This window comes from Seriola aureovittata, chromosome 10 (genome assembly GCF_021018895.1).
Source record: "Seriola aureovittata isolate HTS-2021-v1 ecotype China chromosome 10, ASM2101889v1, whole genome shotgun sequence".
In the NCBI taxonomy this organism is placed as follows: Eukaryota; Metazoa; Chordata; class Actinopteri; order Carangiformes; family Carangidae; genus Seriola; species Seriola aureovittata.
In genome coordinates this window covers 22,902,002-22,915,513 of record NC_079373.1, presented here as the reverse complement: position 1 = coordinate 22,915,513, position 13,512 = coordinate 22,902,002, and the positions used below count along the sequence as shown (strand labels likewise).

At 42.0% G+C, this 13,512-nt stretch overlaps 1 protein-coding gene across 2 annotated transcripts in view; it reads left to right on the top strand.

The window, feature by feature from the left end:
* The window catches only part of bmal1a (basic helix-loop-helix ARNT like 1a), a 30,293-nt gene extending 16,990 nt beyond the window's left edge, over positions 1-13,303 (top strand). For both annotated transcript variants that reach the window (XM_056386899.1, XM_056386898.1), the window contains exons 12-20: positions 303-452; positions 2,203-2,449; positions 3,274-3,380; positions 3,474-3,624; positions 3,767-3,846; positions 4,024-4,132; positions 4,779-4,872; positions 7,323-7,416; positions 7,504-13,303. In XM_056386899.1, coding sequence (XP_056242874.1) covers positions 303-452; positions 2,203-2,449; positions 3,274-3,380; positions 3,474-3,624; positions 3,767-3,846; positions 4,024-4,132; positions 4,779-4,872; positions 7,323-7,416; positions 7,504-7,661 — 1,190 coding nt within the window. In that variant the 3' untranslated portion in view covers positions 7,662-13,303. The remainder of the gene's footprint in view (positions 1-302; positions 453-2,202; positions 2,450-3,273; positions 3,381-3,473; positions 3,625-3,766; positions 3,847-4,023; positions 4,133-4,778; positions 4,873-7,322; positions 7,417-7,503) is intronic.
* The last annotated feature ends 209 nt before the right edge of the window (positions 13,304-13,512 follow it).

Here is a 13,512-nt window from a genome sequence, read left to right as displayed (position 1 = left end):
TCTTCAAGGAAAAACTGTTATGTTTTAAGAGTGAAGACGATGGAGGAAGAATGTTTGAATCATCATTCGACACATAAAATCGATGCATCATGAAGAAATGATAATTGAATTTCACCACAGGAGTGTCTGACTGATGGGCAGATTATCAGAATGCATTTCCCAGATGTTTTTTAGTCTGTTTGGAACAATGGCTTCCAACATCGCAGACAGTAAAAATAATGTTTTGAAAGCTTCTGCACTGGACAATCACATTAAAGAAAAAAACAAAAAAACAAATGAAATATATCTGTTTGTATTTGCAGCCGGTCTTCCAGTCAAGACAGACATCACCCCCGGCCCATCTAGACTCTGTTCTGGAGCCAGACGGTCGTTTTTCTGCCGGATGAAGTGCAACAGGCCTTCTGTCAAAGTAGAAGATAAAGACTTTCCCTCCACCTGCTCGAAGAAAAAAGGTGCAGTACTGCTCTCTCGAACACTTGGAGAAGAACAACTGGAATTGTCCTCAAATAATAAATGTCGCGCAAATCCTGAAAAATGCAAAAGCTTTCTATCAGAGCAGTCCTTGAAGAAGCTGCTATGTGCTGCTCAAAGCATCATCCCCATCAGTTTTCTTCTTTCAGAGCCAGTGAAGAGCTTTTTACTCTCAATTAACCTTCAACTTTTACTCCTAATACTGAAAACACTTCAGTTACTTTTTTTTTTATAAAAGCAAAAGCCCTTATTTCCTGATGTTTCCGTTGCAGAGGCACATCCGTATTAGAAAGAGGAATCACACCTCAGTGAGCACAAGAACTTTTCCATTACACAACCAAGGAAGTCAGCCTCTTTAACTGCATGATTTTATTTGTTTTATTTATATGATGATGTGGGTCGATTGTCCAGACTGCAACTCAACCTCATGTTGTGAATATTGATGAAAAGGCAGAAACGGGAAAAGAAAAAAGGATGTTTTGTCTTGTAATATAACACGCTGAGCTGTTAAAAAAACATGGAGTAGGATACAAGCACAACACTGTTTGAGGATCCTTCTGACTTTCAGAGTGATAAGGGGGAAAATCCCCACGCTCATGTTCTGATACGCATATGTGTTACCATGGTTACCACATTGTCATGCATAAATATGTAAGCCGCTTACACCGATTGCTTGTGAGTTTGCTTCCTTGACAGTTCATGATCAGCGGATGCAGCTTCGCCTTCAATTCAAGCTAAAATCACACACCGGCTCTCATAAGATCCTGTGGTCGGCGCGTTTGCTTTCACACCACATACCAACTGGTTGGAAGTGGACCTGCGACCATCGTTTCAGGTGGTCTCGGTCCAGTTCTTTAGTCCACACCAGTTCAATTCACACAGGAACTGGTACTGACTAAGTAAACGTGCCAGAATTAATTTTACCAAAGCAAACAAGTCAAGTGTGAAAGCACTCTGAATCAATGTTGCACACAATGATTTCAGCAGTGTTATAAAATGTAGAAAAGGCCAGAGCCCGAGTTTGAGGCCTTTGATCCTTCGGTCCTGAATATGACTGTCACGACACCCATGTCTTTGTAGCCGGCAAGAGTCTTTCTGTTCTTGATTTAGGAATTTTCACCCACATTTTCTTGCAGATCACAGTTCTCAGATATTTTTAGGTTGTATAGTGAAAGCAGCAGCTGCAGTCCTCAAAGGAGGTGTTCAGGCACAGTAATGCTGTCATCCACATTTGAGTGTTGAACCAGTGTTTAAAAAGCCTGGGAGATGTCTGACTCCGTCTATAATTGTTGAAATGAGATTAAACTACCGTCCCTGAAAAGTTCCCTTATTCAGTGTAATTGAACTTGGATCATTTAGTGTCCTAATCTTAATCCTTGGACTGTGAAGAGAGAAATTGAATGTTATCCAGCCAGAGCGTTTTTCTCAGTGACTTCCTGTTATGATTGATGTGAGAAAATTCAAGGCGTGCGGTTTACATCTCCTCCAGGGGAGAAACAGTAACTAATCATGGTTGTTGATTTTCATGGTTGTCCTAAAGTATGAAAATGAATTAAACGTCTTAAAAATTTTTGTCTAAAAAAATTTTTTTATTATGTAGTATTTAGATATAAACCAACCCATCAGATTCAGTCCACTCAACTGTCAGAATCTCCCATCATCCCTCTGAGATGACGTTGCTTGTTTCCAGTCATAACCTTCAGCACGCCCTCTCTCTCCCTCTGTTTACAGCGGACCGTAAGAGCTTCTGCACCATCCACAGCACAGGCTACCTGAAGAGCTGGCCTCCCACCAAGATGGGTCTCGATGATGACAACGAGCCCGACAACGAGGGCTGCAACCTGAGCTGCCTGGTGGCCATCGGCCGCCTTCACCCACACATTTTCCCCCAGCCCAGTCTGGCAGACATCAGAGTGAAGCCCACAGAGTACGTCTCCCGGCACGCAATCGATGGCAAGTTCGTCTTCGTCGACCAGAGGTGAGACGCAGTTCAGTGTGGGGGAGGGTTTAACAAGGTGGTACATTATCTGTGATTTATTTGATAGGACTTACTTCAACATGGAGGCTATACCTGTGTTATTTTTGAATCTGTGATGTGTGGTGGTGTTGATTTGATTTTCACCGCTCCTCCATAAAACTGTGTCAGGATCTAAACTAATAAAAAATCTGATCTTGTCGCAACATCACAGTAGACCACAAACCCCACATTGAATTTTCACACAAACTGATTTTAAAATTTCGACTGTAGGACATTAAGACAAGAAGCTTTCAGGTGAGACCTGTGACAGTTCAGTTAATGGATGACTTTCATTTCTTCTGGCATAAGATTTATGCAGAGAATTAAAAGCTAATGGATCAGATTTAGTTTTAGTTCTACAATTCACTGTACTGCACCTTAATATCACAATATCCAGTATTTTGCCACAGTATTCTGTTTAGTTGCACCTGTACAAATGTATCGCTTGTGATTATAATTTGCTTTGATGAGTTTTAGTTTTGCCAAAATTGTGAGGATTTGTTGAAAATGGTCAGATTTAAATTCCCAATGCAGGAAAAATGAGTTGACATGAAGAGTGTATGGAGATTATATTGAGCTGTTTGAAGTGCTGGATACTCTCTAGTTCAACACACACTAACCTAAAGCATTAATCGGCTTTGCAAAAACAACAATGGTTTTTTGCTGCAGATCAATACTTTAAGAACTTCTTGGCTTTCTTTCTTTCACGCTGTCATGGTTGTGAGGAGCTGCACAACAACATCTGCAAGTAAACACAACCTCTCTGTGTCTGTTTGTGTCTCTAGAGCCACAGCCATCCTCGCGTACCTGCCCCAGGAGCTGCTGGGAACCTCCTTCTATGAGTATTTCCACCAGGACGACATCAGCCACCTGGCAGAGTGCCACAGACAAGGTAGATAACTGAAAGAGAAAGAGAATGACTGAGTGGTGTTTTCTGTGAGTTTTTTTTTTTTTGTACTTACTGTGTTAACCGCTCTGCTCCTAGTGCTTCAGATGAGAGAGAAGATCAACACCAACTGTTACAAATTCAAGATCAAAGACGGCTCCTTCATCACGCTGAGGAGCCGATGGTTCAGCTTCATGAACCCCTGGACCAAGGAGGTGGAGTACATCGTCTCCACCAACACTGTTGTCTCGTGAGTACCAGTGGACACAAAAACACACACCTCTGAAAGTGATTTATTTCAGTTTAGTTGAGTTTATCTGGATTTTTTTTTTAATCTGTACAAACTCTGCAGTGAAATATCTGAACGTTTCCACCTGTGCTTTTCTCTCCAGGTGTCCTATGATGGAAGGATTGGACTACCCTCAATCTGCTGCCTCACCACAGAGTATGGACAGTGTTCTCACCTCAGAGGGTAAATCACTCCGTAAAAACTTAAAAAATAAAAATAAAAAAGTGTCTCTCCATTAAGTTTGGCTGATTTCTCAAAAAACAAAAGAAAACAGCGATGTCATTCATCCCCTGCTGTGAATCGCTTCTTCTTCACAATGAATAAAAATCCTCCTTTTCCTGATTGCTGTGTGATTGGTAGGTGGGGGGAGGCGGGCGCTGCAGACGGTGCCTGGCATCCCAGGTGGCACAAGAGCAGGAGCCGGCAAGATTGGACGCATGATTGCCGAGGAAGTGATGGAGATCCAGAGGTGAGAGAGAGATGAAATCTGTGTATTTCAATCTTAAAAACCGTTCAAGCTGCAGAAGTGTGTTTCTCCAGGACCGGACAATCCCCCCGTGGCCTAGTTCTGAATGTAGATTGTTGTGATAAAGGTGACACATAGAGGGTGTCAGGGCAGGATTTAGCAGATATCAGAAGCCAGCTGTGCACATGCAGGACTTGACCTCTTACAGAATATTTCACATTTTATGTATTATGTATTAATTTCTGATCATTTAAGGCAATAAAATGAACAAGCTCTTTACAGTTTAAAATAGGACAATGTGTTCACACTGCAGGCTCTCTGCTCAGGGTTGAATCCAGGCTAATGGTGACTCATATAGCTACTGTGCTGCCAAAATTACACCAGTTGTGTCCGCTGATAGATTTAATATGTTATTGTCATGGCAACGCTGACAAATTCCAGTGCAAAAGTTAAAAATGTGTTGCATGTGGGTCACTTGTCTTTGGATGTGGATGTTAGTAGCTCTTCTGCAAGTTGGAATTAAAACAGTGGCAGGTTTTTCTGCAGTTCCTGCTGCTGATGAGGAGATCAGATGTGTAACTGGATGTGAATATGAAGTATATTTCAGAATCATTGCAACCATCTGTCTCTCTCCCTCCCTCTCTCTCAGGATTCGAGGGTCCTCCCCCTCCAGCTGTGGCTCTAGCCCTCTGAACATCACCAGCACCCCTCCACCTGACACCTGCTCCCCTGGGGGCAAGAAGGTAACACACACAAACACACACACACTCTCTCACACACACACACACACACACACACACACGTCTTACTTCGTAAGGTCGCGGTTTCACATCTGACTTCAGTATCCGAATCCTTTCAGATCTCTGACTGAAATCATTTAGTTGTAGTTTTTATTCCCCTCTTGTTGACTGAGAAGGCAGAAATACTGCAGTGTGAGTGGCAGCCTCATTAAAATGAGATCGGCTGCAGAAGAGATAAAATGTTGTTTAAATATATGGAATAGTATATAGCCTACTTCCTTTGCACACCTTGTGTTGTCACGAACAACTTCAGCGTCAAATACGAGCAGCAGATCATAAAAATCCATTTTGTTTAGTGGTAGATTCCAAAGTAAAAACTTGATTAGCGGCAGGTTGTTATTTTAAAGTGGCAATAGACAATGGTGTCATTATTCGAACATTAACTTCATAACGATAAGTTAAAACAAAAAAACTCTACTCGTTGGTGGAAGCTGCAGCAGCTTCAGATCTCGGTCAGTGTCTACACAGGATTTGCTGCGGCGCAGTGCTGCACATACAGTGGCATCCGACATTATTCAGACCCCGTGACTTTCTGCATATTTTATTGTGTTGTAGATTTCATTTCAAATGGATGAAATTTCAGTCTAGACTCAATAATCCGTGATCACAAAGTGAAAAGGAGCTCTCCATCAGTCAGGCCTTTATGGCTAGACAGAGGCCACTCTGAGTAAAAGCCATATGACGGCCGGCTCGGAGTGTGCCAGGCAACATTTGGAGGACTCTGAGATTCTCTGGTCTGTTGAGACAGTGATTGAACCTTTGAGCAGAACTCCAAACACTTGACTGGCTTCAGGACAAGTCTCTGTCCTTGATAACACGGCCAAAACTAAGAGTTAGACCCCATAGAACATCTGTGGAGGGACCTGAAGGTGTCAGTTCACAGACACTTCCCATCCAGTCTGCCAGGAATAATGGGATAAACTGTCCAGATCCAGGTGTGGAAAGGTTATATAGACTTTCCCAAGAAGATTCAAAGCTGTAACTGCTGCCAAAAGGGGCTTCTATAAAGTAATGGATTAAGTACACACAATAAAATGTGCAAAAACCACTGTAGATCATCGGGGCTTTGCTGTAGCTGTGCATGGAAAACAGAAGTAAGAAGACTTGAAGTCTAAACAAACGCTTCTGGTTACAGCTACACGTGTGACGCAACCAGTGAAACATGACCCATTACCTGACCTGTGTAGGGATCTGTACAAGAGAAGCACACCTGGTTTGTGAGGAACATGTGAACTAAAAGTACAGCACCCTGCCAACAACGTGTTGCATTTTATAGATGTGAAAATTCCAGCTGTGCATCTCTAAACCCGTCAGTAATGATGAAAAAAACTATGATTTCTGCCTGCTGTTGAACGTGACATATATAGGAAGTAGTGAATAATGCGTAACGGTATGAGATTTATCAGATTCAAAGCTTAGAAAATCTGGGTATTTAGCTGAAGGGGAACTCCTATAGTTTAGTGTCAGTAGATCTTTGGATAAAAGTGGATCTGTGTGTCTTTCTCCACTAACTGGGTCAACAATAGTGACTTGTTTCTACTTCAGTGGGACTCAGTTGCACTACTTTACTATTTTTGCACTTATGCGTCACACCAGGGCTGAACGATATTCAAAGAAAATCATATTATGTGGGCATGGTATATTTTTTTAAAATTAGATTTCTGTGAAATTTAAAATATATAATGATGAGCATGTGATGTTAGCTGAGGTCTGTATCAAACAAGAATGTTCCTGTTGATCTGGAGCATATGATTTGTGTCGTTGTTATTGTTGTGACACATTTCACCTTTTATCAAAAAATTGCATCTGTTGCAATTTTGATATTGCTTTGATTTGATGATATTTCAATTAATTGTTCAGCCCTAATTCACATGTTTTCACCAGTTCATGTAAGTTGTCAAAGTTACAGTAAAGTACTTTATTTCATTTACTTAGTTTCTCATTTTATTTTAGTTTATTTAAATAAATGTTAAATTCAAATTCATATAGATTTAAAGACAAAAAAATAACAAAACACATTAATACAACAAATTTATAATTAATGCAAAATTTGAAAAAGAAACTCACCAACCTGTTTCTCCTGATGCTGTAACGTGAATTTCCCCTGTGGGAAGGGTTAGGGTCAGTAGATCGATTTTCTACCTTTTTTTTTTTTATGATTCTCAGAAATAAACAGTTCATAATGTTGAGGATGATCCACATGTGACCCTGACATGTGTTTCCCATGAGCCTCGGCGTCTGTTCTTTGTGGACAAACAGAGATAATGAAAGACTGAATGGAAATATTTTCAGCTCAGGGTGAAACGGATCCGTTTTCACAGTAAACTGATATATATGTCTGTGTGTGTGTGTGTGTGTGCGTGTGCGTGTGTGTGTGTTTGTGACCTCGGTAGATTCAGAACGGAGGGACACCCGAGCTGCCAAGCACAGGGATCATTCCTGGCCCTGATTCTGTCGGCTATCCCTACTCCAACCAGTCCATCATGAGTGAGTTAGAGACGAACATAAACACACTTTGTTACGAGTTGATTTTGCATTTTTTCTGAACATCTCAATGACTCACCCTCCATCCAGGTGACAACTCCCACCTGAGCATAGACATCATGGACGAGCCCGGTTCCAGCAGCCCCAGCAACGACGAGGCGGCCATGGCGGTCATCATGTCCCTGCTGGAAGCGGACGCCGGCCTGGGCGGACCTGTCGACTTCAGCGACCTGCCCTGGCCTTTGTGAGGACACTCTAAGGGAAGAAGCAGCGAGAGAGCGAGAGCGAGAGAGAGAGACTTCCTCTTAGCACCAGAGCCACTGATGGAGAGAGTTCAGTCAGGCTGAATTCTGGCTGCCATGTTTCCTGCCCTTCTACACACAACTACACTGCAAACAATGTTCATCTTAATGAATTTTTAATTTAAATCTGTCCTTACACACACACACACACACACACACACACACACGCACACACAAGAGGAGACTTTCTCTTCATGTTGTTTAGTGCAGTTCAGTCTGGATGGCTCTCACTACTCTTCAGATCTCACTCCTACTTTTTGACTCATCATTCCCTGTAGGTGGACCTGTGTTTCATCGGGGGCAGGAAGACGGATCATTATATAAACATCCTGCTCCAGCTGATGCGTTGGGATGATCATGATTGCAGTGTCAGTTGTCTGTAGATGAGGGGTTTCTCTAACATTGCCACGGTGACAGACCATTACTCTTTGAAAACAGTCCAGCAAACGGAATCGCAAGTTTTTTTGTTTTGTTTTTTTTAGATCTGCGGTGCTAACGTGTCTGCTGATGGACTGATCTCTGTCTAACAGTGGTTCTGGGTTCCTGTCGCCGCCCGGTCATCAGCCAACCCAGAGCCAATACAGGACTCCTGACACTTTCACAGACATTGGGTTGAAGTTTGATGTGGAGAACGCTTTGATTTCTGCCTCCTACGACAGCCCTCTCAACAGTCTGCTCGTAGGACGTTGGTGCCGTACAAACACGGCCGTGGTTCCCTCCCCCTGAACGTGGCTGCTTTAGCCCGCTGATCTCCAACATGGGAAATGAAAACACAACAGTTAGAAGTCCTTTATTCCCGAGATCCCACAAGCACGTGTATTTTAGTTCATTTGAATAATGACAAAATCCTATTTGAAAAAGCCACCTAGCTGCTATTTCCTTAACTAACATGAACGTTAACAACTTTTCTTTCCAAGCTGCTCTAAAGCTAAAGATTGATACATTTTCCCAGAAGAACAGAGCAGATTCAGTATTTTTAAAACACAGTTAATTCATTTTAAACAAAACTGATCTGCCTGAAAGTCCTCGCAGTAGTTCTGTAAGACGATGCATTTGAAAACTGTCCAAAAGCAATATTCAAAAAGCTTTTGCGTGTAGCAGCCAGTGATTCATGTGACTCGCTAAATAGATGAAGGGATCTTCCAAAAAAAAAAGTCCAAACGTATAGACCCCATCTGACCTGAAAGGGACTCGAGGACGCTCCGAGGAGACCCGGAGGTTATTAGGACTGAACATTTGATTAAATGTAATAAGCTTGAATTAGCACGTTTCTGGGCCACCACAGCGTCTGAATCAGAGTCCTCATCTGACCGAGCCGACCGACTCCCTGCACACGGGAAAATCTTTCGAACACTTATCCAATTTTTAATTGGCCAAACAGCTTAATTTCAGATAATTATAAGAGTCACATTAGAATGTTTATGACTCACAACCATTTGCTTCTATAATGGTTGTGTATGCGGGGAAATGTAACAGGTATGATCCTGTGCAGCTGTGGCCACTAATTTAAAGTAACACAACCCAGAGGTACGGTGGCCTGCGACTCAACAAGCGTGCTGCAGATTCAGTCCTACGACACAACGGAAGTGTTTCCAGCAGACACGAGCGTGGGGGGTTGGGGTGGGGGGTGGAGGGTTACCATGAAGACGTAATCCTAACTGCAGTGGCCCGGGTTCGAGTCGAACCTGTGGCCCTTTGCTTCATATCCTCTCTCTCTCTCTCTCTCTCTCTCTCTCTCTCCTCTCTCTCTCTCTCTCTCTCTCTCTCTCTCTCTCTGTCTCTGTCTCTGTCTCTCTCTCTCTCTCTCTCTCTCTCTCTCTCTCTCTCTCTCTCTCTCTCTCTCTCTCTCTCTCTCTCTCTCTCTGCCCCTGACTTTCCTGTCTCTCTCTCTCACTACAGGAAAAAATAACTCCAAGAGAAAAAAGTGATGCACCTGCTGGGACGCTTGTTATTCAATGCTTTTACTGTAATGTAACTTCAAAATAAGTCCCAGCCAGGTTCATCACTTTTTAGTGTCCCCCTGGAAACACTTGCGTTGTGTTTGTGTCTTTGCATTTGTTCTGTTCAGTTGCAGTGCGTTGAGCTCTCAGGGCCACCGTACAGAGGTGATGAGCTGTGTCCCTCTTCAATACTACAAACTCGCTCTAAGCAGGTTTCAGTCTGTGGCGTGTCCACAATGGAACAATAAATAAAGTCAAAACAAAAGAACTAAAAACCACCATAGAAAAATTTCTTGTTAGTATAAAACAGTAAAAACAATATACTGTAAAGATTAGTAAACACTATATACCATATACAATTACCATGTAGTATTGAACTGAGATCCTGGCCATCTCTCACCCAGTGCATGCTGGGATAGGCTTCAGCCCCCAGCATCCTTCCAAAGGATAACAGGGTATCGATGATGGAGCTCACAGTTCACACAATGCCTCAAAAAAAAAAAAAAAAGAAATCTGTGATAATTGTGAGGCAGCAGGGGATGGCAGCTGCTCTGATCCACCTATGTGTTAAGACACTGACTCACAGACCTGAGACCAGCGGCGTTACGAGAACCTTAGGTTATCAGAAACCTGAGTGGACCTGTGAAAACCTCTCCTGCTCTGTTCTCTAATGCGTGTTCTTCACCACGTTGATAGCGGGTGCTCGGCAGGAGAACAGCGAACAGCAGGAGCGATGCCGTGACGACGGTTGCAACAAATAATCAGACTTTAATGGGAATAATGAGGTGAAGTTGAATCTGGTGGGAGCAGCAGCAGCTCGGTGCGTAGGTGTGTTTTCATGGCTGTAACACTTGATTTCCCTCTGCACACGTTTTCCAGTCTCAGTAGAGAGCAACTCAACTGCAAACCAAGACAATTTAAGTGCTCCTCCATGAGGAAGTGTTTTTTCACTGCCATTTTAGTGAGGTCGGCTCCTCACATACTGCTCTCTACAGCTAAACACATGCTGGCAGGCGAGTTAGCATCACTCCCCCCTGACATGAATCATAAAAACCTGGTGGTCTGGGGGGGTGGGGGGGTGTCACAGGGTCTCCACCTGCTCATCTTCCAGCTACACGACATGAAGAACTTACATACATACAGTTAGACCGTCACTAAACTCCATCAGGAGAAGCGTCTCTGGAGAGATGTCATTTCTTTGCCTTTGTGATGCGAAGATTTAAGAACTGGCCGACTGTGTGTCGTCAGTATCTGGGCTTGAATTTAGCCTCAGAAAAAAGATAAAATAAATGAATAGTAAAAGTGCCCCTCTAACTTGTTTGACTGAGGAGAAGTTCAAATTAAATACCTCGTGAGTTTAATTCTACTGCATCAGTGACGGATTTACATTATATGGGTTTTTTAAAAAAAAAAAAAAAAAATCCCACAGTTAATCTTGAATTTGGTCTGTTTAGCACTTAATGATACACAGATGTACTGTGGCTGTATGTAACTGTCAATGCAACCTACCTTGTTTGCAGAGGGGGCTATAGTATAAAACGTGGGGGAATTATCACATAGAAACAGATAAATGTCTGAGAGATGGAGGCGGCAGTAACCCAGCAGAGTAGGATAGAGCTAATTGACATTTCTCTAATCACGTCCTGTGACAGTGAACAGGGTCAGGAGGGACGGCGAAGAGCGTCTGAGTGGAATTCTTCATTTCACTCTTCATTTTTCTTCCATGATGATGATGATGATGATGATGATTATGATGAATATTCTCGACACAACCTCTCCACCTTGCCAGCTCTGTGCCGCTCACTGGGCTCTCATGTTGAGTTTGTTTAGAGGTAGACATGTTGAGAGGAGCCTCACTGGTCGGTGTCCCCCCCCACCCCCCCACCCCCCCACCCCTGCCTGTATGGAAAGAAAAGTGACCAGGAATATATTTTTTGGGCCACATTTCCCATGTGCATTGAATTTTCAGAAAGCATTTGGCAGATTATTTCAAATGATAGCAAAAATTATAAAAAATATTAAACTTAGAAATGTTTATATAGTCTCAAATATATACAGAATATATTCAAAATGAAGACAATTCAGGTCAATTCACTTTTATTTGTATTGTGCCAAATTACAAAATATATTATCTCAAGGTACTAACAACCACTTTTTGAAAGCTAATGAGAATCCCAAAAAAAAATGAATATTGAAATAGGAATAAAATTTAAGATTTACATTACAAGTGCTGAAATGTACTTGGGAAAACAAGAAATACATGATTAAGTTTCCCAAATTATCCTGGAAATTCATACTCTTTAAATATACTTTTTTCCAATGAAGTGGCCAACTTTTGCATATTTGTATGCATTTATAAATTTAAAATTAATGCAGTTGTAGCCACAGTTTGTGCCTTTTTTGTATTATCATTACATTTGTGTCACAGAGATGAAGTCACCTTTTTGTTTTTTGTGTTTTTTGGCTGGACTGCGACAGACACCCTGAAAAACTTGATTCTGACTGAGTGATAAAATCACACCATTGGTCGGCCGGTTGAGTGCTGGAGTTTTCATGTTTTCATAAAAGCACCTAGCAACCAATCTAGTGACTTTTTGGACAAATCTTAGCTACTCTCTGTCGAAGAGAATCGTGAGTATTGCTCCACAAGCGCAAGGTCTGGACCCTTTTGTATTATGTATTATAAAAAAAAACAATTTCTCAATCAGCTTCTTATTTTAAGTGATGGATTCTCGCATAAAGAGACAATTCTCTCAGTTTTTGAATGAGAATCTGATGACAGTTGTTTGGTGTCTGTCAATCAAATCTGACCAACCCACACAGTCCTAAACCAGATTCATTGATAATTGACTGTTAAATGTTCCGATCTTGACTGTTATTTAATTAGTCATGACTGTTAAATGTCACACAGAAACACTTAGAAACCACATTTTCAGGGGTTTTAAAACAGGCAAATAAAACTGCTAATAACATTTTTATATTTTGGCTTACAATGTATAAATTGAGCAATAATGTAATCTGTGGCCACCGTCTTTGTTTGGATGACAAAACACAGTCCCAACTAATAATGACAAATGCTCAGCAACTTTCTTGGTTTATTAATCGTAGGAATTTATCTTTCAGGAAATGTGACTTTGAATGTAATAATAATAAACGTCAGGCACAAACTGGGGTGATGGAAATCAAACATATTTTCTTTCCTCATGGGCAGAAAGCTTCTAACATCCGACTCGATATCGACCAGTTGTGGCTGAGCATCCGGCAGCCCTTTAAAACTAGATTCTGTCTCGCTGCAGCAGTTCCTGTGCCACACATCTGTGTCGCCCCCCTCGGTTAGTGCGTACAGTTGGGTTGCACCAGGTCTGTTAACAAGAACACCCCCCCACCCCCCCACCCCTGAGGCAGCAGCTGGTGAGGTCCCCCTGTGTATCTGTTCTAGTGGTTTTCTGTTTCAATGTTTTTACGCTACACACTACAATAAAGTGTTTCCCCTGTTGATATCCCCCTCCCCACCTGACAATAATGTATCAAATCTTTAAATATTATCATGTTAAGAGTATACTTTATGCAAATATATATGAGTATGATGAGTGTATTGTATGTATCAACAGTGAAATATTTTTAAAATAAAACTATTTGTTTCTGTCATTGTTGATTCTGTCTTTCAAGTACAGATCTGCGTTTTCCTCGCTGTGTTTTCATTCATGACTGTGGTTTACACCTGATCTGTTCCTTCAGCCAATCACTGGAGCCTGGTGGTATTTTTATATGATGTTGCCATCCAGCTGCTGGAAGGTCTGCCACCGAGTGAAGCACGGAAGGAGATGTTGGCACAGCTGCACAACTGCAAGCCTCTT